Below are 25,083 nucleotides of genomic sequence, written 5' to 3'. Positions count from 1 at the left end.
TCCAGCATATCATATACATCACATCTCACAGCTTTGGGCTCATAGGTTGAGTAGTAATTAGTTGAAGTACCAAGAATCTTGGATTCGTGTAACTGTTTCGCCCAAAAGGAGGAAATATGAATTGTCAAAGTCTGAGTCGCATTGTAAAACTTTTAACTAGTGATGTCCCAACTTCATTAACAAAAATATAGGTACATTTTTCTACTAAACGAGGAAACTCTTTTATTAAAAAGATGAAAAAGGTACCAGAAGCCTCATATTTATGTACAACAATGGTCTTCAGTTGCGAAATACTGAACTAGATTTTTATGAGACATTTCACATAGAGTCAAAGAGTTGACGCTCGGTTGCTTAGTCTTCCCTCAAGCTCGTCACTTGAGCACTACGCTGCGCATGCAATAATTCTTAACTTACGCAGTGCAAAGTTGATGTTGAAAAAATAAACTTAGAATCTTATCCGAAACAAGTTCTGGTGGTACTTTTGTGACACGTGACTAATGAGAAGGTAACCTGATTTTATGCCAAAAGATTCAGAAATATTTCTCATGAAGCCTAACGGAAATCAAGGAGCAGATGCACTTTTTCGACACTTTTTTTACAACCGAGTGTTTGCAAAGCATACTACTGTAACAATTGTTTAAGTGGACAAGTTTCTATCCAAATGATAGGCGCAACATCGGATTTCCCAAATAAATTTAGTCTTTGTTCAATTATGGAATTCAATATAGCGTACTCTTTCAAGATACGGTCAATATATTTTCCAAAAATTTGTTCATATTTCTAGATCACTTGCCCGTTTTTTCGATCGCTGGAAGCTAACGAGTGAAGAATCACAAAGTAACGGACAAATAATGGAAACACAAAATAATTGATGCGGGGCACATGACAGTTTTTGTTTATAGCAGGATAACTAAACAATTGAAGTAAATTAACGAAAATACAGGAAACAGTATGATAGAATTGCTAAAATAGACTGATGGGATGATATAGCGAAATAAATATATGACTCCATTTCGGCTGTGAGTTCGCTAGCTTAACAGAGTGAAGCTCGAGGAAGAACGAGAACAAGTGCAACGGGATTACAAAGGTAAAGCAACAAAGTAATTGCAACGAATTTGCGTTGACAAGTCGAGATCAGCCGAACCATTCTGAAATAGCCTTAGATGAGATTCGAAAAACTACCATGAACGCTTTCAATCTATTTCGGCACAATCGCATCAAGATGGGAGCATTTAGGAATTCGATGCAGGAACCGAGTATGCAAGAACACCGGGATAATGTCGAAGAGCTAGAAACAGTACCGCCTGAATATTTGGAAAGGACCGCATACAGTTTTGAAGCGTTCAGAAAAAGCCTACAAATCAGATAACCATTCAGAAACAGTTATACAATGATAACAGCCGCATCGTGTATACCATAGCGGAGCCAGCGCAAGCTGCGGTTGAGCCCTCGTTCGTAGGTGTAATAATGAAGACATGGTTCTGCCCTTAGTAAGTCACACGGTAGCTTTTTTCGGTACAACTTTCTGTCTTAACACAGCTTATGTAGTGTGTGTGTCTAGTTTTAGCGGCGAAAATAGGGATATCTGTGAAATAATAGGATCCATTCTATAATCATTAAACTTTATTTAACTGGGAGAAAAGTTCCGCACTTTCTCATGACAGTTATGCCGGTTATAGCACTGCGTATTACATCATCTAAATAATCTTATTTATATGTAGTCTTCACTTGAACTTTACGAAAGACGCTAGTGAGTTCACCAAAAATGGCAAATTGCAATGTCTAGCTCCATGCAAACCTAAACGTGCCTTCCATGCTTTATGCAGGAAGGACCATCGGGGCATCTTCGTAACATCTGTGAATCCTACCTGCAGAACAAAAATAACGATTCCAATATTATCTGAAGCCTATGAATGATATTTTTACGAATATGATTGTATTATTCCTCCCACTTGTCTAATTTGCATATCTATATATATATATATAAATCCTTGACAGCGTGACGTAGTTTCCGTGATAAACTTTACGGATGTAAATACATCTGCTCCTAAAGATAATATTATTCGTAATCGTTGCTTTATATCGATTGTAGCACTGCCGTAATGTATCGAAAACAATTACATAAATATTAATTCGTACAAAATTGACTCCATAATGGAATCGATTTATATCCGCTCATGTAATCCAATTTTAGCATTTTCAACATTATCGACGCGCGTCTGTATCAGAACACTGTCAACATCATATCGCACACTTCGGAGTATTGTGACGTTCCTGTCGAAGCTGACGATACATTATGTAGACGTCCATTGAGGAGATCCGTTTTTGCTACAGCTTACCTTCAAAGTGAATTTGTATAGATAATAATTTGCGGCGAAAAAAAATATAAAAATAAATGAGCCCCAGCGGTATTGTGCTTCAAATGGTCTAATTTAACGATGACATTTTTCAATATACAGCTACATATGAATATAAGGTGACAAATTCGACTTTTGCAGCAGTTAAGGTCACCTAAGTTCACAAGTCCCATTCATAAGGATTTTTATGAAACCAGTCTCCTTCTACTCTTATCTACGGCTATCTAGTCGGAGGACAAGCATGGCTACATCAAACTCTTTTTTAAGAGTAACACTGTTACCGACATTAACTCGCTGCGCAGATGTAATTCACCGTAATGCTAATAACGCTAGAAGGGGCATCAAGGAATATTTTCTCTGTGCACTTACAAAAAATATATGTTAATAGAAAAACTATAGTTTTTTAGTACATATAGAGGTCATATATTCTGTAGAAACGATACTGCAATATACAATAGTGGGCTAGGTATAGCTTTGTAATAGAGCCATTATGGTTAGGTATTATCGGACGCAGCCAAAATTGCGAACATCATAATGAAGTCCGTTGCGACTAGATCACAACGTTACAACCGTAAACGCAAGCACTATTGCTTAGATGCCACAAGCCAGGAATCCAGCCGGTTTTCAAGCATTAACCTTAAACAAAAACCGCTAATACGTGGGTTGATCGAAGTAGAGGGAAAAGCCCAAAGAAGAGTTGCATGATCTTAAAAAGTACTCATGCTATGTTAACTCAGTTAAATATAAGCAGAAATGTGGGTTTTACTTAAATCGATATTCAAGCATGTACGATTCACACGCACATTTACTTCAATAGGCAAAAGTGCAGTTGTTTAATTAGTATTCAAAAACTTGTATTAACTCTGTCGCCCACTTTGCAAATTTTGTCATTATGGCTTAAGAAGTCTTAATTAGATATGTGAGGCGCATCATTGTTTCCAGAAGCCCTGGTGTCATAATCAATTTCTAGAATTTTCTACCGTTTCGACCGAAAAATGTATACTACAGACGTAATATCTTGCAGCCTTGTTTACTCTATAACAAAGGCGATAGGAAGGAACGATAAAAATTCCTCAATATTACTTTGTATCTTTACATTTGTTTTTCTCAGATGTATTTCCCAGGTGAGGATTCATGCTCTGACAATAATTCATAACCAAAAACTCTGCACTTTATATCGTGAGAAACAAGAACGAAAATTAAAATATTTACCACGATGTAAATCAATCATGCCGTTGTTCAAACGTTATGTCACAACGTCGCCGACTTGCGCGTTATCAGGTTATCCGTTCTTAATTAATAATGTGCTTACAGAAAGGCTGCTTCGATGGATACGTAATGTACTTCATTCTCCACAGCTGGGAGCTTATGTCCCACGTATCCATGGATTTATTGGCCTCAACGTCAATGGCTTCTGTGGTATTTATTCCTGTGCTTAGCTCAGTTGAGTTTCGAAATCTTTGCAGACGAAGGTGACCCTGGAGCACTGCCGCTTCCACAGTTAGTGCTATTATTGCTGATACTTCTGACACCTGGCGAAGTACTTCGTGAGAGCGCTCCAGCACCTGAGGTCTCGTTGATCTTGGGAACATCGCGCTCAGCTTCGGGTTTTTGATTCGTCCGAGGAGAAATGCCTTGCTCCTCCTCCCACTCTGAGAGAACATCATCCAGTTGATAACGCTCCCTGTGAGTAGCGTAAAAATGCTTCACGTGAGCTTCGGTTTTATTTCCAACTACTTCAGCGATAGCTTTGAAATCAGTACCATATTTTCGAACGCCTTGAACAGCCAAAAGAAGTTCTTCATTTGTCCAACGCGCACTTGTTTTGCCACTTCCAGTCTCTGGAGGACGCAATTCATCTATACCTTTAGAAGTTTCCTCGCGCAACTTCGAAATATCCGCTTTGTTTAGCTGAACCTGTATCAGTAAAATCAAATAGCACATGACCAAAAGGTTCTTCAGTAACACTTATTAAGATACCATTACGCGCAAGTATTATTCATCTAGTTGAGGTTACTATCAATACTATTCTACAGTAATGCATAAATTTTTCATAAATTTCAAACAGTAAACCTCACAAACCTGCCGCTTCAAAGAACATAGCTCAGAATCGAGCCCTTTGAGAATGGCATCTCCTTGGCCGGGAGGTCCCGCTGCGATTGCCATAAGGTCTTGGTAGTTTAAATGCATGCCTTTTGGCGGTTTTTTTTGCTTTTTGAGGTCTGCGCCAGTCACCCCATTTAAAGCACCTCCGAGTCCAACGATGTGCTTCGACAAGCCGCCGGTTTTTGGCAACATGCCAGTCTTCTTCCAATGCTGATTGCAGCCAGCACATAGGCTTCCCTTCGGCGAAGCCACCAATCCACCCTGTTATCATCCCAAGATAATTTGAATCGCTTTAAAATTAAAACAAGACGTCGAATATAGTGAAAAATAGTCTTGACAAAAAATACACTATAATATAGAACAAAATGTAGTTTTGCTTCAACTAGCTGCCAGAACAAGGTAGCACCTTTTATTCTGTATAAGTGCCGCACCTTTATGGATATATTTGTTATAACATAACATATAATACGATAACATAATATTATAATTACCTGCGGCCCACCGCTTTGCCCGCAGTGGCTACACGCGGGATCCTTTTCATCTGAATCGGACTCGTTTTCAGTTGCGTTACCGCTTCCTGTAAAATCAGGATTACAATCGTTACTGTTTTATTATCTTCTTCAATATTCTATCTAATTATTTCAGATACCCTAGTTCAAGTAGGCACGTACGTGCTACAAAAACGGTAAATTTAGATTGACAAATGGCAGTCAAACTGAACAAATAGCCAAATTGATCTTCGTTTTACATTAAAGTACTTGAACAATGTTTTTTTAAGCTAGCAATACGTGAAACCATCTGGTATTTCGAAGCTGATTGAATAACAAATTCATAAATGTGTACTTTCACATATATGTTATTATTACAATAACTCTTCTGCTTTAAATAAATCAACATTTAGTAACTATCGCCGTTTATGTGCCATAAAAAAAATGCATCAGTTCAAGCTGAAAATAATAGAAGGGTTTTTAAGAGTTTTGATGTAAACATAATTTCGCTCAAGTGTATCGCCAGAGTTCCATTTGTGCTTTTTCGTTAAGCTAAATCTATACATGAAAAATCATAGAAATCGCCAGCCTTTTTTGATATGGTTGGCGTATATATGCAGCCTTAATCTATTTGAGGCAAGGGGATAAGATCAGGCAAGAAAGAAGCGTTGTATTTCTGGATTTTCTCATACCTCCATCGTCAGCTTCGTCATGTCGAAGCCTTCTTGCCTGGCGGTCCATAAGTGATACTCGATTTTTAGCTTTTTTCCAAGAATAGTAGTACTTAACAAGTGAAGGAATAGTCTTGTCAGGCAACATCTGACGAATTTTTGCGAAGTTCTTGCCGTGGAATTGGAACGCTTGTTCAAACAGCACCTGAGGACGAATGCGAAAATGAAAACATTAACATTAAAATCAAAGCACTCAAAATGCAGACTTTGTCCTTAACTGGACGCTAAATATATTAACGGGTCTATTTCCAAATACACAGTGCGGCCTTACAGTGAAGCAGACAGAAAAGGTGCTTACACAAGATCACATTGATTTATTAATATATTTAGGTTTCTATACAAACCTTATCTTCCACGGTCCACTCATCCGGCAGCGGCGTGAAGTTCGGCAAATCGTGGATTGCCTTCTCCACATCATAACCGTGCCAGTATAACATACCCAACGCCTGTTCTCCGTTGTAGCTACAATCATATCACAAATCGTTTCAATGTTACTAAAAAAAAATATGCGCACGCCCTTTTTTTTTATCAACAGGTTGAGTCAGAAAGCAAATGTGTATTTTAGAATAAACTTACCCATACTTCTCCTTGGCCAAAGTGATATAAGTTTCTAGAGAACTGTCTGAAATATGCGCTTCGGGTTTCCATACTAAGAGGGCCTTATCGGGCACTCCGGCTGGACAGGGTGTACCTGAAGAAATAAGCTCTGGGCAGGTGGCCTGATATGCACTGCCAATGTGAATCACATTCTCTGGAATAACAAAAATGCGCATAATATTGTTACTTAATCACTGAGATCGCTCCGAATCAGGCTAGCAAGCATATTCTGAAGTGTAATATTATGTGAAATGTACTGTATAAATTTAATTTACTACTTAATTAACATCCATCGAAAATAATTGTATTTTACCAATTAATTTATGTTTCTAGAATTAGTTCGATAACGTCTATGTATTAAATAATACGTGTCACATATTATAATTTCGGGTCGTTAATGGTTAGATTGAATCAAGTAAAAAAAGTGTTTTGAGTTTAACTCACCAGAGTTGGTAGACACAGTAAAGATTCAAAAACACTCCAGAGCACATTCATAAGTACTACTTAGTAATGACTGCATGGTCCGCCTTTTTCATTCGTACTTGGACAATTTACTTGAACCAATCATATATTTTACAATGTTTTACAGCAACAACGTATAGTAAAATTTCATTTAATCTTCTGTTGATTTTAATTTACCTATAAGTGTCCCACAAAGCTGATTCGCATCTTCAAGAGGCCACTAGGACAACTATAGTAAGCTGTCTTACATTAATATATCTTATCCTAAATAATAATAATACTTACCGCGTTCACGGTCATCATCCGACGAGTCACCGTGATGCCCGTTGGCGGCGAGCACCATCCTGCGACCGGCGTTGCTATCCGTTGTGCTCGGACGGCCCGTAGCGGCTGGATGGCCGCTACTGCACTGCCTGTGTTAGCTACGACTCCAGCTAGTAAAGACAGCGACAAGCGAAAACTCACAAACAGCAGCTTTTGCAAGAAAAGTTTTTACTGTCTGCAAACGGTTGTGTCCATTACGACTTGAAAAAAGATTGTACTCAAAACGTAACAGTGCCCCCACTAGCTCACAACATTCCTCCGATAACGCAAAAGAGTACACACGGAGGCTACAGTATTGCAGCAAGTCACAACGATTAGAAGCTTTGGAATATTTAATAACATAAGACCCAAGCGAAACTTCGGCAAGAATCCAACATTTACCAACAATCCACTTTTCAACTTCCAAAAACCACACAACTTCCACTACCTGGTTCTGAAGTACAACACTGTATTAATGTTAGTGGTAGCCGAGAAGTAGATGAAGTGATTCTTAAACAGCACGCTAATCTAGATCGGCGCCAATTGCTTATGTATATATTTTTTTATTTGGTGACTTCATATTATAATTTTCCATTGCTCGTGTATTTGTTCGAAATTAGGGGTAGTTTCTGCATAATTTGTCACAGTTTATAAAGATGAAAAATAAGAATGTTCAAATACGCGGAGTAATATGCTTGAGGTATAAAATCACGGAGCAGCGTCCTTCCAAGTCTTACCTTTATTTAAACGATTTTAGTGATCTAATAAAACAATGAGGATAATCGTCGATTCGAATCTGCTAAGCAAAGTCGACAACGGCTCTCATATGTGGTTTAGATCATAATTATAGAATGTTTGCGTAAAGCACTGAGGAGTACGGTGCTCCGTAACGCTGATGTCGCATCACAACTCGCATGAAAACAACCGATTGCCGCGCACTGATCACATGCGAACACTTGGGCGCTCCAATATTCTACTTCAAACGCGCGAAAACCATAGAGTGGCGGTTTGTATATTTAATGCGATTTTGAAACTAGTTTTACATTATTAAATTTCAGTAACCGAGAACACACTTTTAGTATACAGAATATATATATATATATATATATATATATATATATATATATATCTGTAAGCGAAACGTTTAACGTACCAGGTTATAGAGGTTGTTGCATCACAGCAATGAACGAAAACCAAAAATCGACCCAGATATTTTTGCTTTTCTTTTTCCTTCCAAAATGATGTGCGCCGGCTTAATCGTAGTTAGGTTAATTGAACTACAAAACTTTTTTCTGTTTGTATGATATCGTAGTGGGAATTATCCAATTATGTCCGATATTTAGGTCGACTGAGAATACGAGTTCATTTTTCCAGCAGATATATTGCATGTGCTTGCCAAAATCAAGCGAAGATACATATTTATCATTACCTTCTGTTTAAATTTCGTATGACACGAAAAGTGGCATACGTTAACTTTTTGAAGAATTCGGACTCCTATCCATAAGGAAAATCAGAAGTAGTCTTGAGATCAGAAATTAACCACTCGAACAGATTTGGAACCACCGGCAGACAAAATTATGTGCCTTCTTACCCTTCCTACAAAGAAGTTGAAAATTGATTATTTAACCATCTTGCATAATTGCCTATAAATTTTATATGTATGGAGCGACAGACACTGCGATTATTACAGCATTAGTCAGTACTACAGATACGTAAACTAGCGTTTTGAAATCAACAAGATGATCTAAAAAAAGATAACAATTACCAACAACTGTATTCAAAGTTCAAGTATAAGAAGCTTCTGTTAGTGCTTACATTTTTTATAATTTTATACTTTTATATATAAAGATTCCCTCCATCGCGTGCTCGAATGAGCTTGCGCTTAACTAAACACAAGAGCTCTGGTATTACCTTGATGACCACCATTCTGAGGAATTTCGGCCAGTCTATACCTTGTAATCTACAGCAGGACGGTACAAAATTGAACGAATTCATAAACGTAGAGCTAAGAAAGTTTACGTAGATTTTATTTGTTTTATTATGTAGGCCATAAACTTTATACCTACAAATATATGTATGTTTATTAATGTCAGTTAGCAGATATCCCACACGTTTTAATTACCCTGTTTAGGTCTACTCCTACTACATTCGTTCTGGAGCTAAATATAAAACTTCTTGGCCAGCTTCATTAGCAACGATGTGACAATTAGATAAACGAGAAAAGCTTTCTCAGCAGATGTGTAGCAAAATCTGTAGATTATATTTAACAATTTTAATTCTTTTATGCATTACTGTGACCTCGCTGTAGTCGTATCAACTTTTATAGAAGGTATTGCTCAAAAGAAACTAGGACATTTGCATATATTTTTGTCGAGAACAGTTCGGCTCCAATCGCTCGCAAAAAAATTTGGAGTCTTTTCAAGTTAAAGATGAATCGCATTCAAATCTCTGAAGGTAAATCTCACTCGTGTATAACGGTAGAAAAAATAGTAACTGGAACTTGGAGAACGTACACAGTTTAAGCTTTTACAATAGCCTGTACACTCATTCAATATGGCCTTTCCAACGGATAAATCTTTCTCTAGTTTAACTATGCTACTTTGCCAAGGATAATGTTTATTGTCCTTTGTGTATACAAGTTTTTTGTTTCAAATATTGTAGCGTGTATATTTAACGGTATGTCATTATCAGTGTATAGATGAAAACGGAGCGAAAATAACAGGAAAACGGTGCTCCGTAATCTAGGAGAACCTTGATATCGCTCCGCCACTTAAAGCCTTGTTGTTGAAATAGCAACCTGCGCTTCATTACGTTTAACTGCAATTAATTGTTACTCTTCCCGCATCACTGTAAAAGCCAAACTAGCTGCCTTAGATAAACCATTGCAATAGCATGCTACGCCTGTGTCATAATTAAGAATTAATGAGGATCTAGATGATAGCCGCAGTAATCGAGCTATTTCGCACTCTACTCCACAGACTACTTGCTTGGCATAGTAGTCGTCGGCTATCTCTTCGTGGTGGTCTATGAGCGAAGACAGTTACGTCAATTAGGTAAAGTCTTTGCAAAAAACTTATTCTGTATTCGTGTAATTGTTCAACTGAGATTTCGGAGAAGTTTACCATTTGAATTTCGCGAAATATTTCACAACTGGAGTGGCAAAGAACTGCCACGGCTTGCTCGCCATCACGGCCACTGGTAATACGGCAGTTATTGGCCGCAGGATGGTGCTCGCTGCAAATGGGCATCATGGTGATTCATCTGATGATGAACAGGAAAGAGGTAGGTTCCAATATATACATGTATATATGTGTACATATATGACAGTCTCTATAATTTCCAACAAATGTGCATGAATATTAATTATTTATTTTTGTGCCAGCACTAAAAGTAAAGTTAACTTAAAGGCATGTCACAAACGTTTACCAACTGCGCATTGTTGCATTAAGTTATGAAATATGCGCGGGTGCATTTATTTCACTGAAATACTTGAAGAGGAGCATATACATATGTGAGTATTTGGTACATTACACGTCTAAGGGTAAGATCTTAAGCTTCTTGATTTTTTAATGATAACCACTGTAGTACTATAGTTCTATAAACTTAGGCTAACAAATACACATATATAATGTTCAATAATGGTGATGTATTAAAATAACATGAACAATACTTGAGGGGCTGTAAGTCCAAAACCATTATATGACACCATCGGAATACTGAGCGAAATGTAGAAACCGAAATAAAGTCAAAGATTACTTTAAAGCCTTTTAATATTTTTACTTTTCTGAACATTTATGTTCGGAAAAATAGATATATTATAGAAGTACCTAAAGTAATATTTCACTCTTGCGGTCTCTACATTGCATTCAATGCTCCGATGATGTCGTATGATGCTTTTGCGCCATGGAATGTATGGCCCTCTGAGCTCGTTATATTAACATTATTGAATAAGTATGTAATTCCGAGAATATTCAAATGGCTAATTGTATCCAAAAATCATTTAAGATACATCATCGTTCAGCTAATATTTAATGCAATACCAATAACAAACAACAACATATATATTATAAATATTATATTTTGCTCGTTGCGACTTTCGCGTACTTGTTCACGAAAAGACAGATAGCTAAACATATTTATATGGTTAGTTTATCTAAATCATTTATTACTTTAATATATGTATATTTTTCTTAAGAACAAGAATTTTGTAATATTAGTTTTCTAACTACACTGAAAGATTTATTTGAATTTTCTTTTATATAGCCGTCTACATTTGTCGACACTACTTACCACAAAAGATTAATAAGCGCAATAATACTCTTAATATTGATACTATAATATTGCCCCAATCTACGTGCATTCCCTTCGTCCAGTAAAGATATGCTTAATTGTGCTTGACTTGACAAATTAATCTTGAAGCTGCTTTCTCTTTTAATCGCTATTAAGACAGGTACAGAATTAGTTTCGGTTATTATGAAAATTAAACATTTTTTTTGTGGTTTTGCTAGCGCATAAGTATAAGCTTTTTTTCTAATTATATCATTTCTGTGGTCTTAGGGAACGTAATTCATATTGGCAGCGCATATCAAGCGACTTGCCCGGAGCTGATATCGTCTTGCACCCCCTGTCCCGCAAGCGTACCTGAAAAAGCTTTGTTGGTATGGAAACCCGAGCCACATATTTCAGACGTTTCTCTCGAGAACTACATTACCCTAGCTAAGGAGAAATATGGGTATGTCTATTATGTCCTTGATTCCAACTAAATATCACCAAAATAATCTTGACAGCCATGAACAAAAGTTTTGCTGACGGGTGCTCTAAATGCTCATTGATTACTTTATCTGTGTCATAATTATTTCAAACACCCTTCTCTCATATAAGTGCTGCTTTCACAATTCGGCGCCCAAATAGTGAAAATGGCTGTATTCTTGTAGGCTTTGTTTAATACGATTCATTTGAGAATATCGTCTTCAGTCATTGGGGTCGTACTATACATGTACTTAGGTCATACGCACATTTAATCTTTTAGCCAGTCAGTCATCCAGAAAATGAGGCAGATTAAGAAATACTAGTTGACGGCATTGTTTGCAGGTATAACGGAGAACAGGCCCTGGGTATGCTGTACTGGCATGGCTATGATGTGGAAAAGGCAATCCACGATTTGCCAAACTTTACGCCCCTTCCCGATGAATGGACTGTTGAGGACAAGGTTTGTGAAGGGTTCAATCAGTAATTATCCTACTAAAAAGACTAAAATGAGCAACATATATTGATGGTGTGCTAAAAGCATCGATTTTATATGAAATTACAAATAATCATAATTAACCGAAGCATACGCAGAATAATGTGAGGGCTAAATCGACGTATCAACTTTATAGGTGCTATTCGAACAAGCCTTTCAATTCCATGGAAAAAACTTTACAAAAATTCGACAGATGCTGCCGGATAAAACAATCCCATCACTGGTAAAGTATTATTATTCATGGAAAAAGGCCAAGAACCGCGTGTCGCTCATGGACCGCCAAGCTAGAAGACTTCGCCACGACGAACCTAATGACGCAGGTGAATTATATTTCGTAACTGACTGCTACCTTCAATAAAATGAATGTGCACTTTGATTAAATGGAAAGCTGGGTTAAACTGCGTAGTAGTAAGTAGTATCTATTATACCAATAGCGGCCGACGGTAATACCTAGATAACTTGGGTAATGAAGCTCAGATAAACGAACCGAGTCTCGCGTTCATATATTATATTGTAAATAGAAAGTCTTAATGTTTAAATTTTGTAATCATGCAATTGCATTTGTCTGCTCTTTTACCTGTTTAATCCGTTGAGTAAAGAGTTTTCAAATACGTTGTCCGTCAAGACCGACGAACTCAGTACTTTTTGATATGTACCGTATATGTCAGTTGGGTTAATGGGTGTTAGTATTCTTTATTGGTATAGCCTGTCGTGTCTCGTTTGTTCTAGGAAGCGGAAACGCTACGGAGAACGAATCTGACTTGGATGAAAAGGATGCAGCGTGCAGCCATTGTGGACAAAGCGGTGGAGCGCAGGTAAAAAGAAGTATTTAAACCTGTAAATCAATAGGACTTTCTTACGGTATCATCATATACAGGGCGTTCTTTTTGTACTAAAACTAAGGGGCCCCTTGTGAAAACGACTCTATTCACATATTATGCATTACAAGGTCTCAAATGGCCACCATAGAAGATGCGAATTTTCGTGGGTAAAAAATCCAGATCGAATATAAAGACAGTGCGAACTGACTATAGCCAACAAGTATTGATATAGATTTATTCTTTTCTTTATAGAGCGGTCTTGTGTCTTCTCCAAAGGGAAGCTTGTGTACAGACTGCAATCAAAATTGGAAGACGACTGGCATGCTGCCAAAAACTGGTAGCTTGTCGAAGCACATCGTGGGACAAGGAGGCGCCGCCAACGGTTTGACCGGAGTCGATCTTAAGAAACAGAAAAAACCGCCCAAAGGAATGTACCTTAATTGTCAAGACCTAATGGCTATTGCCACAGGCCCCATCGGACAAGGCGATTCCATTTTGAAGGCACTCGATTCTGAGCTTTGCTCGTTAAAGCGGCAGGTGTGTAATAAGTACAGATATTTGCAAACAATTTATCTACTTTAAGGCATGAGGCGTAAAGTATATCAGCTGTGTTCCTCTCTCTGCTGCCCAGATCGAAAATAACATTAGTTGCTACAATAACTATAGAATATTTTTTTTTAGTCGATTTAGTTGTGCCATGCAGTTTACGTTCGCTTTGCCTATTTTGCCTATCTCTAACTACTACGGTCAGAAAAAATAGTTGAATAATCTTTAAAGACAAAACGTATACTTAGGTTCAATTAAACAAAGCGGACATCTCAAAGTTACGCGAAGAAGCAGCTAAAGGAATAGATGACCTGCGGCCGCCGGAAACTGGGATAGTAAAAGCAAATCCTCGTTGGACAAACGAAGAACTTGCGCTTGCCGTTCAGGGAGTGCGCAAGTATGGTACTGACTTTAAAGCGATAGCTGAGGTCGTTGGGAACAAAACCGAGGCCCACGTGAAGAATTTCTATGCCATTCACAGGTAAAAAGAGATACATTGAATTTCAGGAGTGAGAAAGTTCAAAAAGTAAAAACAAAAATGAGACTATGTTTCGAGTGTTAAATTAGTAAAACCTATCGTTGATAAATCTTTAATAAATAGCGTAAGTATAAAAACGTATAAATTGTTTTGATGAGATGCATTGACAAATACAATTACATACCTAAAATACGATTCTGAGGCAGCATCAGTTGCTATAGTTTCACGTGACGAACGGTACAATTTTTCTTGTATTTCGTTATGACCACAGCTTTAACTTAAATGTAACTAATTTCAGCGGATATAGTTTTCTTCTACTTGACTTAGTAAGGAATAGTAATTTAGGTGCATGGGATTTACAGTAATTTCCTTAATATTCTAGGGAGCGCTACAAACTGGACGATATTCTTTCCGAGTGGGAAGCGGAACGAGGTATTTCTCCTCGCACAAATGAGAAGCCTGAAACCGAACGGAATGTTCCCAAAGTTCACGAGGTAGCCATTAGCAGCGCTCTCTCTAGAAGTGCATCTCCCAGCATTAGAAACAGCAATACGACCAATTCTGCAAACGTAGCTACCGCGCCGGGCTCACCGTTAGCCTCTAAGGCTTCTAAACTTTCATAAAGCGCAAACGAGACCCGATGACATATTATTCATTTGGTCATTAAACTAAGGTTAAATTTACGTGTACGCTATAAAGAGATTACATTGACGCTCTGGTTTGGCAAGTTTATTGCGCCGACAATGTGTTGCGTCTCATCAACAAGATATCGGCGATCTTTAACACTATAAGCAGATCAAGAAAGATATATAGGAAATGTCCAACAGCACTTAGGTGAATTGTGACTAACGCGTTAACCTTTCCTTTTGAATGGAGCTTAGCTCTTAGTTGATAGCTCAACTACATTTAAGCTGACGCAATTACTGCACATAAGAAAACATTGGCATAATCATCATTTATTTCACTATTATTATAGTGCGTTGCGTTTCCGCTCAGTGTCTGATTTAATCAAATGAGTCAAAGCTTTTTTGCGAACGATAAAGCGATGTTATGTTTCATGCCACAAATTAAACTCTATAAAAATCGCAATTTATACAACAGAGTCATAGGTTTTACCACAGAATCGTTATTGAATATGTCAGGTGGCGGTGACTTTTGTTTCAGAAAGGCTAAAATATATTACTTATCAGAAGCAAAGGTAGTAATTGTTATTGTCATTTTTCTCACACTTAATCCGAGTAACTTAGCAATTTTATTCGTACTTTTTATTAAATCTGATTTGTTTGCAAACGTCGTTTTACTTTTTAAATCAAAATAAAAAAACAACCTGATTTTTCGCCTATTCCTTTGGCTAATCACATCCAAACAGTATGCAATCTAAAGTACAGAGGGTAGAATGCTTGCAGCTATCCTCAATTAGCAAAAAATACACTCTTAGAAAAATTCATCGTAAGTAGAGCCAAGCAACATATAAATGCAACACCTATGTGTCAAATAGCTCTTTTTTGTAAAAAATATTAAGCATGCATAAATGAGTCTTTCATCTATGTTGATTTATCTTAGATATATACTGTATATAGGTTTCCTTCAGTTGACTAATTTTCCTAAAAACAATAGTTCTAACGCATGTTCACGTGCAGCTTTTATTATTAGGATTCAATTTTTTATTATTCAATTTAATATTAGGATTAAATTAGGATTCTTTTTTTACAACTTTTGTAAACTGAGATGAAGCTTAAAAACATTATCTTGTACAACATAAAATAGCCGTTAAATGCTGTAGACTTTTACCTGAAATTCTACGTCAAAACGTTATTCAGTACATTCGAATATCCTTCATTAGTGTTATTGTTCGGAGACAATTATCGTACCAAAATTATTCCACTGAAGTGGAACTAGATGGAAGGTTCATATCTAATGCACTGGAAAACAAACAAGTGTCTCTTATTATAAGGTAGGCAAATTTGCAAAATATTTATCAGGTGAATACTTTTTATTGGCTCGAGGGGCATTAAGACGCAGTCGGAGTATATCTTTAAGTACTGGCCTTTAAATCGTGGTACCATTGTTATATAATCCGACTTTCTTTACCGCGTGCTACCAGGAAAGAATAAGAGAATTACATAGCTATAAACTTAGAATTAAATTTTTTAAAAAATTATCGATACTATCGAAATAGAAAATCGACTACATTTAAAGATGATAGTATTTTATTAATATATTGCATCACTACTGCATAGTGCGCAAAGTTAACCGGTAACATTTGTGCATGGATTTTTTCGAGTTCTGCTTTTTTTTTTTGTTCTTAGTTGTCGGAATCTTAACACATTAAGATTGAAGACCCAAAATCGGCATTTTTAGTAAGATACGTTTCAGGTATCATCTAAGTTGTACGTAAAATTTATAATATTATTTCGCATGCATCATAATCATACTTTATTTTTTGAGAAATAGTATCAGATTTTCATCTGTTTATTTTATAATTTTGATTGAACCAAGTGACTGTGATGTCCAACGATTGCAAAATGTTATCCTAATTTTTTTGGGTACTTACAAGAAATGCGTTTCTATAATAAACAGTAAAGTCAGTCACTTTAAACCGTATTAATAAAGCATTTCCATCCAGTGTAACTAGCGCGAAGAAAATTAGGTCACAGAGCATTCGATTACAGGTGATCAAAATTATAGTATTACAGTTTTTGAAAGCGAAAAAGAGCTCTCATTTATATTCCTCATTACTAAAGAATCCAAGAGAAAACCTAGAGCAATAAAATTAGTACTTTTAATCAAATTACGACTTCTTTGTACCTGGTTAAATAATGTGGTAAGACTGAATAATATCTAATATATACAAAAATAGTCCTACACAGACAGCCACTATCGATAGTACATTTTTAACAAGTAGGATGCCCTCGTCATATAATCGTTAGGTTTTGGTCTAGACATTTGTTAAAATCATTCATTCTAAGGTCAAGGGCTCTAAACTAACCCCTTGACCTTGAACGGTTAGGCTATATAACACTTTCTAACAGATATACATGGTTAGAGGCCATTTCAGCCAGACAATCCGTAGGCTAGCGTGTGTGTATTATTATGAGCAGATTTCCGCTGTTACATTGCGTGTAAATCTGTGATTCGTTCTCACACACTTGTTCTCGCACAATTTTATGGGTTATTAGCAACTATGCGTTTCAATGATGCGGCGCATCGGATTATTACTGCCAGTAACAAGTTATGGAAAATTCTGTCGTGTGACGATAAATGTATATAACAACCACATAAATTAGATGCTACCTCTTTCTCTAAGGCTTTCAAATGGGGATGTCGTCTTGCTAGTAGTATTGTACTCAACCATATCAACTAGCTATTATACCGATACAGCTGAAACATACGCATATATGCAATTATGGTTAAACGCGTCCAATAGTTACGCCTTTACCTTTTTTTTAATGTTTTAAAGCTGGAATTAAGCAAGTAGAAAAGCCGCAAATTGACTGTTACTGCCACTGTGAACACTTTTTTACTAAAAATATGAATGAGGCATTAATGTCCAGTTTTCTGTGGCGTCTTAAGTAAGGTATAAATACCGATAAGAACCTAAATACACTTCTTTTTTATGCTTGTTTTTTTTCCGTCTTTAAAGGAGCAGAATCCTAAAGTAGCAACTTCCTGAATTTTTCTTGTTTTGCTTATGAATAAATAATGCATTTTGTAGTTATAATTATTTATAAGGTTTACGGGAGCCATTTGTTTATCGCGTATATAATATTACGACTTGGGAAATTTGGGTTTTTGTGGCTATTCATTTTTCTTCAGTTATATGGTGGGAGCAATAGGGCATATAATGTGTCTGCGTATGGTCTGTTTTCGCCAATATATCTCACCAATGTCTGTACGCATAATTCCTTTATTTTACTGTGCATATAATCGTTAAACAGCTTGCGTTTGCTTGCAAGACATTGTGTTGGAAAACGTGATGTAGGAGCAGAAGTCAGCGAAGGGACAAATCTCTATTGTGAAATTTTAAAATTTTACTAAATTTCCTTTGTAACATTTTATTAAACTAATTAAAACAGGACTATTTAAAATAAATTAAATAATGTTTATCTGCACTTCTCTCAAAATGTTTTTTCAAATCTTTTGTGCGTTGGCCAGCTGTGACGAAAAATGGTGTACCGGTAATAGGAGCCTTGCCTTCTATTCTGATATGCAGCACGCACTCTTATGCTTTACAAAGGTGATTATGTAAAAGCTACTGGAGTGGAGGAGCAACGCGTGTGAGGATTCCAGAAAAAATAACATTAGCTCTTCCATCATTTTCGCGTGCGATATCGGTACGCTTCAATTGGAGCCTTAGATTCTCTAGTGAAGTGTTTTTCCTATCGAAAGCACGAGACATATTTATTGACTCCTAGAATCTCGTACATTAGAAAAAAGATAACTTGTCTAAGGAATCACGAAGGCGAACGGCATAGCAACAACAAGGTTTAAGTGTAAGCATGTATATGTGTGGACGGATTACGTGCTTGCAGACTCTTATTCGACTTGACAATTTACCCGTCCTGGACATTATCACGCAAGTGTGTTGCTCGAAGTCGGTGTTTCTGAAAGGAGCTGGATATGTCTATTTTCATCGTCGTCTCTCTCGTGCTTTCAATCGATTACGTTTCAGTTAGGGGTTTTAAATGCTAAAATAATATATGAGCATATGGATCTAATTAAGCTTTCTTCCGACACTGTAGTGAACCGTTAAGATTATCCCAAATTGTATAAATGGATTATTAAACTTATTACAAAACTTCAACTTGCAGAAATTTGCTGTTGGTAACTATTTTAAAAGGACGTAGTAGATAACCTATAAAATAGAATTTAGTTTATAGCATCGATTTGGACAGCGAAGCAGAGTGCAATGAAGCGCCGCTAACTACGTTTCAAACTTATTTCACCTTTTGTCTATGGCTTCAACTATGTCAATAGCTACCATATTCCATAGGTTTGTTCCTGAGAGATGCCATATGTATCCTTGTACTTATCATATCTGTTTCCACTTGATTGATTTCTATATCTTCAACCCTGAGCTATTGGACGCACTTAAAATCTCTGTCTGTATTTGACACATTATTGCATCAGAATCGTGCCACCTCTTTAAGTCAGCGATTTATGTGGAGAAGATATAATAAGTATTGTCACAGGAGAAGTGATTCGAGCTAACCGTTTAAAAAAACAGATGGCCTAAACTTTAGATCAGCATTTTGGAGAAGCAGAGACATATAAGAGGGTCCTTTGGGTTTCTCTTGATCATACTAATAAAGCACTAAACATTTTCGCAATCAATACTCTTCTCGCTGCCTTGTTTCACCGTAAGAAATTACTAGCTAGCGCTGCTGGCATCGACTAATTTTTAACAACCCGTTTTTCATAAAGCGTAGTTTGGAATAGAAATTTGTGAACACCAAAAAAATTTGATGACAGTAAAATACATCGACAGCCCATAGACAAGCAGGATCCAGACCACATTAACGAGCTGAAAATGAATTTATTTGCCATACGAAGACAGCAAATTGTCAGCTTCAGCAGTCGAAGTCAATGCATTTTTACAGAAAAACATTGTTAATAACAGCAATGTTCCAACTGACAGATTTCGCCACATATATTATTTTTTTTAATTAGTGATATGTTTGACGTGTGTCCCTTGGACTGAGACGGTAGAGTGGCACGACGTTGTGAAAATATAAAAGTAATAGTAAAAACGAGTTCCTGGAAATCGGAAAGGATATTTTCCTGTCTCGTTCGCCCATTTCAACACAGAAGATATGTTGGAGTAAGAGAAATCGTTTGGTTTTCATGGTAAATCTCCAAGAAGATGTAACATGTGGGCAAAAATTCCTTATTAATACTGAAACCTCATGGCACCAATTCTTCTATGATAGACTACTACCGTGGAACTGTGGAAACCAGTTTAAAGAACGAGATGAAAGTGGTTTTGTCTGATTTTTGGATTCAGGAAAAGAAAAGCTAGTGACATGTATTGGGAAAGGCGTGTAAAAATTTTATTGAAATAAGCATTACTCTAATGAACAGTAACGATGAAGTATAAAGAAGTAACGAATCTTTAAAAGCGAATTATAGTTCTTTAAAAGCCTTTGCATTTTGCAAACAAAGTTCATACGCAATACTTTAAAACAGTTCTTTTCATGAACTAATTAATTGCATCAAACAATTATAGAATCGCAGTTTATTGAGAGGGTGAATTTACTGCTAAGCCCATTTGCTTTGAATAAAGAAAATATCAAAAGTTCAAGTGAAAGCATAGTATAATAAATGTGTAAGCGTTTTGAGAATAGAGGTTGAAATGTCGAACACCAGCGAGGATTGACCAGATGTTGGTGGTTGAAACACGAGAGCGTATCGTCACAATCGGGAAAAATGTTCATGAAAACAGAGCTTGGAGTCTAACGGCTTTGTCAGCCGTAACTAGCATTGCACATATATCGTGTTACAAAATTATAACACGAAAACTGAAGCAACAAAAATGGGTTCCTCCTGAGTTGACTCCAGGCCTTTTGAAATTGTCAAGTTTGTGGAACTTTAATTAAGAAAAATTTGCCTGAAACATATAGGTTTCATAGACAAAGCATAGTTCAATTTTGACCGCCACTCGAACAGAGATCAGGCGAGAGAATAGCGCCGCCTTAAAGTCGAATTTAATGCGTAGAGCAGGCTGAAATGTAAAGTAATGGTAATACCAGCAACGAATGTCAGGAGCATCTATGACTGACTCACCAAAAATGAAATCAATAATGCAACCCGCTATTTCGAGTTCCTCAAATGATTCATAAGTCGTTGGCATGGCAATAGGGATATGCAGTCTAGTTACTTATCATTTCATTGCTACGCTTTAATTACATCCTGGATTGAATAAAGGAATATCTGACGTTGGTTCCGGCCTACCGATTTTGTCGATCTAAGCCCAGATGATTACGAGGCATTCCATTCCCTAACAAGTGCAACTGATGAGCAAGAGTATCCTACTATCAATATGATTTGCGAAGGCATAAATAGAGAAATTATGTGGGCATACAAATGGTAGATACATGGCCCTTCAGAAGCTGCCAAAGTACTGGAACAAGTACATGAAGAATAAGGGAGAGTACTTCTAATTTATATTGAAAAATCACGACTATGGCCCAGCTAATTCAAAGGTTACTGAATTTCAAAATTCGCCAGATTCGCTTGTATTTTGAAAAATGAATTTTTTGCTTGAGGTATTTGTTAGGTAGACTTCGAAAAAGGGTGGAAACCTTTATGTTTTGAAATTCAAACTGTTATCAAGAAAAGCCACTATTCAGTTGGACGGATGTTATATAACTAAATAAATCAGCCGGCATCATTCCACGCCTGTTCTGCCTTTGGGTTGGATGTTACCTCCAGCTTAGCGTAAACGACAATCTACTTCAACAGTACTAACAGCGCGCTATACCACCTAACGCTTTGTTAAATAAACGTGTAATAAACGGATTCAGTTCTTTCTACTTGCCTAAAAATCTACCATGGCTTTTTTGAGATCCTGCAGCTATAATTCCGTCCGCAGTTAAACTGTCACAGTAATTCTTTTCTCCTGATTCAGCCAAGCTATTGTCTGCCTTCAGTGACCCTGCTTTATCGGTGCAGTTGTCGTATTATTCTGTTCGAGTGATTAGTTAGAACCAACATAATCTGCAGCTGCATCGCTGGTGTTGTCATCAACAGTTATTCTTCATCTCTTGTGGAACCGTCCTTGATAAAGTTATCGCATTCCGCCATTATGATTGACCTGTTGTCTAGCTCTCGTACTTATATAACCCATTAATATCTAAGAACTTTGTCGGCAATCACAGTCACACGCGCTAGCATGTGAAAAGCTAAAATATTTTCCCAAGTCAGTTTCATGGGCTTAAACTGTGTTTCGTTGCACTCAGGGAGGATTTCTTCGTATTGGACAACTGAAACTAAATCGGAATAATTACGGATACTATCTTGACCCAGTGACCTTGTTTCTCTGTTGCAACACGTCTATCATAATGATCCCAGTTACTACAGTCTTCTTGTTTCTCCCATTGCATTTGTTTTGTGGAGCTTAAAACACAATTTTTTGAAGCTTAAAAAACAGCAACAACTTTTTGATACTGATCTTTGACAAATTCTAAAAGATTTTCCAGTAAAAAAGATCAATTGCTCAATAGAAGAAAGAGATTTTTCCAATCCGGAAAAACATACGAATCGAATCTGAACCATATACCGAGATATTTTACCAATTATTTTGTGGGTTAAGCAAATAGCCAAGAAAAAAAAATTTGAAAGATAACTTTCCAATAAGGACGTGGGACATCTAACGGAAGTGAAGTACTTGCCTAAAAAGTAACAATTTGTTTTAATTACCATTATGCTTTTTAAGAAAAGAAATTCCACCCCGAAAGACTTATTCACCCACCCGGCTTTATCTCAGAAGATTCATAGAAAATCAACCCAATACGACCAGTCTTCATTTTGGTCGGACAGACATAATCGATGCAAACTATTAGTTAGCATAGCTAAGCCAATAAATGATTAGCTAGATAGTATAGATGCGCTCTTCAGAATCTGAACAGAACCGATGTAAAAGAAGATCACTTGATTGATTAACATTTAAGAGTCTAAAATGTGAATTATTTTATTTTTCCAAATGTGTACTCGTAAAAACTGTAGATCGTCAAAATTATAAATGGATAAACCTTGTTTGTGATGTTGCGTAAGTGCCTATAAAAATGCGTATACTGCGATAGCAAAGGAGTCGTTGGTAGTCCGTACTCTATGGCGCGTAGCGATTTCTCTATGGAAAGTGTCGTGCCTAAAGCGGTTGAAATGAAAGTCACTGGATTATATGCCTGCAAAACTGTTAACTTTTTTCCTTGGATCAGCGTATTTGTTTATCTATTGTTACTTTTTCTCATTTTACCTTGCTTGGTTTCTTCAGTAAATCACAGAAATATCACATCAGCTAATAATTTAGATAATCAAACGCTCAATGCTACCGTATCGGCGTTATGGCGGGATGGAAGAAATGTCCAGGAGGTGCAATACTCAATTGGTACGAAATATACAATAATGTAAAAAAAACGATTATATTTTATTACTATTCTTCCATTTTCAAGAGCTATAACTAAAAGAGCTCAAATGCCATTATCTTATTCACTTCCAGCTGCCATTGCAGCCCCTACTCCCACTCTTCTACTTTAGTTACAGCTGGTGTTTACATTCCTATTCGCTTTAATTTATACTTCAGTAATAATTTTATACGTGAATTACTTATAATTATAGCTTCTCCTTAGCCTTAAAGACAACAACGATAACTATTTTTTGCATGTGTAGGCGGTCGTTCATACAAACAAATAGAAACTAAAAACAGGCTGAGCATCTGTAAAAAGATGCCACTGCAAAATTTAAAAAAACTGGTTAGTCAAAGAAGCTTACTGACTTGTAAGCCAGTAGATATAAAACGAGCATATTCCGAACTTCTCATTTACAAAGAACATCTCGGAACACTGTAAAAACTCATACTGAAACCACACGTGCTCGCAGCGACACCATAAACTGCTTACTGAGTTAATAGTTTTAAAAGATTCAGTAAAAAAAAGATACATATATATATCCATATGATATTTGACCCGATTACATGCCTCTTTCAAGATCGTTCAGCTAAAGAAATTCGGACAATAAGAAACTAAATTAAAATGAAATATGTTGTATACCCATATACCTATGTTCTGCTGTTCTGACTATTGCCAATGACGGGTTACCACCATCCAAAGCTGACATGTATTTTCGCTTTTACAGCTTTTAAGTAGAATATGTATGCATCCCTTAAGAGGCCCTACAGTATTTAATAATTTGTTACATGTTTGTCAAAGATATGTTTTGTCTTTTTCCATTTACATTTAGACAGTAACATTTACATTTGACAGTAACTTCGCCGACCAGTGTCGGTTCTTTTAAAATTAAAACAAACAAAAAAAAACTTCCTTAGATTATTCCGTATTGCATATGTAATGTAATGATTATATCAAAGCAAGCGCTACCTCGAAGCTAAAACGGTATATGCCTAAATGTTTCTACGACTCATATCTTGTTGAGTTATGTCTGTTGTGTGTTATACAATCCGATGTAAGTTACTTTTTAAAAAAACCGGCAACAAAGAAAAAAGGTCAATACGCGCTCTGATTAGTCCGTTTGACTTGGATCCGCCTTCCTGCCTTGGGAGTCCACGATCAAACTGATGCTGATTTTCATCGCATCTCTAAATGTTGGTCAGGGATGAAGGGTAGACTTTTATGTCATATACCACAACTGTTTTTCTTTCTATTATTGTGTATGTAAGAGCTTTTATTGAGCTCTCAAGTGAGATTGATTAAGCTGATCTTTGTTGAACAAAACATCATCTTCAATTTGTCTATCATTTTAGCGATAAGGTAGCCGTTTTCTAAGAGACTCCCGATGGATTTGGTAGTGTTATACATTAGGGGGTTCGATTTTTAACCGGCGACAAGGCTTGTTACTTTCATATTGAAAACTAGTAGCTAGGTTTATATTCACACTTGGTATACTTCTAGCGGAGGGCATACGATTACATGAACAAGTGATTGAAATTTGCGAAAACATCCAGTCTATATTGAATCACACTAATATAGTCAGAGGTCATACTATGAGCAACGCATTTAACACGGCTGGATAAGTGAATGTGTTTCTGGTGAGACGGAATTCCATGTCCTAGACATACGTCAATGATATTAAAAGACTCCAAGAACTTAAGTAGAATAGTTTAGCACAAAGCACACTTTTTCCTTCTATTAATTCGTTACTGTTACCTGCAATTTTCTCCTGGAACGAGAATGGGCTGGTGACGTCCATGCGTACAAGATCGTATGGACGCATTGTAT

General features: G+C 36.7%; 2 protein-coding genes across 6 annotated transcripts; one reads left to right on the top strand and one right to left on the bottom strand.

Annotated features, from left to right (window-relative positions):
- Positions 1-1,605: 1,605 nt before the first annotated feature.
- LOC111246861 (REST corepressor 2-like) lies at positions 1,606-7,656 on the bottom strand. Of its 4 annotated transcripts, none has more exons than XR_015323071.1 (9): positions 7,027-7,656; positions 6,259-6,433; positions 6,027-6,144; positions 5,644-5,827; positions 4,955-5,040; positions 4,440-4,724; positions 4,223-4,274; positions 3,570-4,041; positions 1,606-2,339 (listed from the first exon to the last, which is right to left on the bottom strand). XR_015323071.1 is itself a non-coding variant. In XM_022797186.2 (8 exons), exons 1-8 carry the CDS (start codon positions 7,082-7,084, stop codon positions 3,650-3,652), a joined length of 1,350 nt encoding a protein of 449 aa, XP_022652921.1. In that variant the 5' UTR covers positions 7,085-7,655; the 3' UTR covers positions 1,606-3,649. The 4 variants fall into 4 exon arrangements, 2 of the variants coding, with proteins under 2 accessions (XP_022652921.1, XP_022652912.1); XR_002671825.2 differs by having other exon boundaries at positions 1,606-1,868; XM_022797186.2 differs by having other exon boundaries at positions 1,606-4,041; positions 7,027-7,655.
- A 1,990-nt stretch (positions 7,657-9,646) lies between these two features.
- LOC111246874 (REST corepressor 2-like) lies at positions 9,647-15,462 on the top strand. 2 transcript variants are annotated; one of them, XM_022797213.2, is made up of 8 exons: positions 9,647-10,326; positions 11,602-11,776; positions 12,136-12,253; positions 12,423-12,606; positions 13,016-13,101; positions 13,360-13,644; positions 13,902-14,134; positions 14,514-15,462. In XM_022797213.2, exons 1-8 carry the CDS (start codon positions 10,269-10,271, stop codon positions 14,752-14,754), a joined length of 1,380 nt encoding a protein of 459 aa, XP_022652948.1. In that variant the 5' UTR covers positions 9,647-10,268; the 3' UTR covers positions 14,755-15,462. The 2 variants fall into 2 exon arrangements, with proteins under 2 accessions (XP_022652948.1, XP_022652956.1); XM_022797221.2 differs by lacking the exon at positions 9,647-10,326 and having other exon boundaries at positions 11,596-11,702.
- The last annotated feature ends 9,621 nt before the right edge of the window (positions 15,463-25,083 follow it).

Source organism: Varroa destructor, unplaced genomic scaffold, assembly GCF_002443255.2.
Source record: "Varroa destructor unplaced genomic scaffold, Vdes_3.0 BEIS01000001.1, whole genome shotgun sequence".
Lineage (NCBI taxonomy): Eukaryota > Metazoa > Arthropoda > Arachnida > Mesostigmata > Varroidae > Varroa > Varroa destructor.
This window is presented reverse-complemented; position numbering and strand designations above follow the sequence as displayed.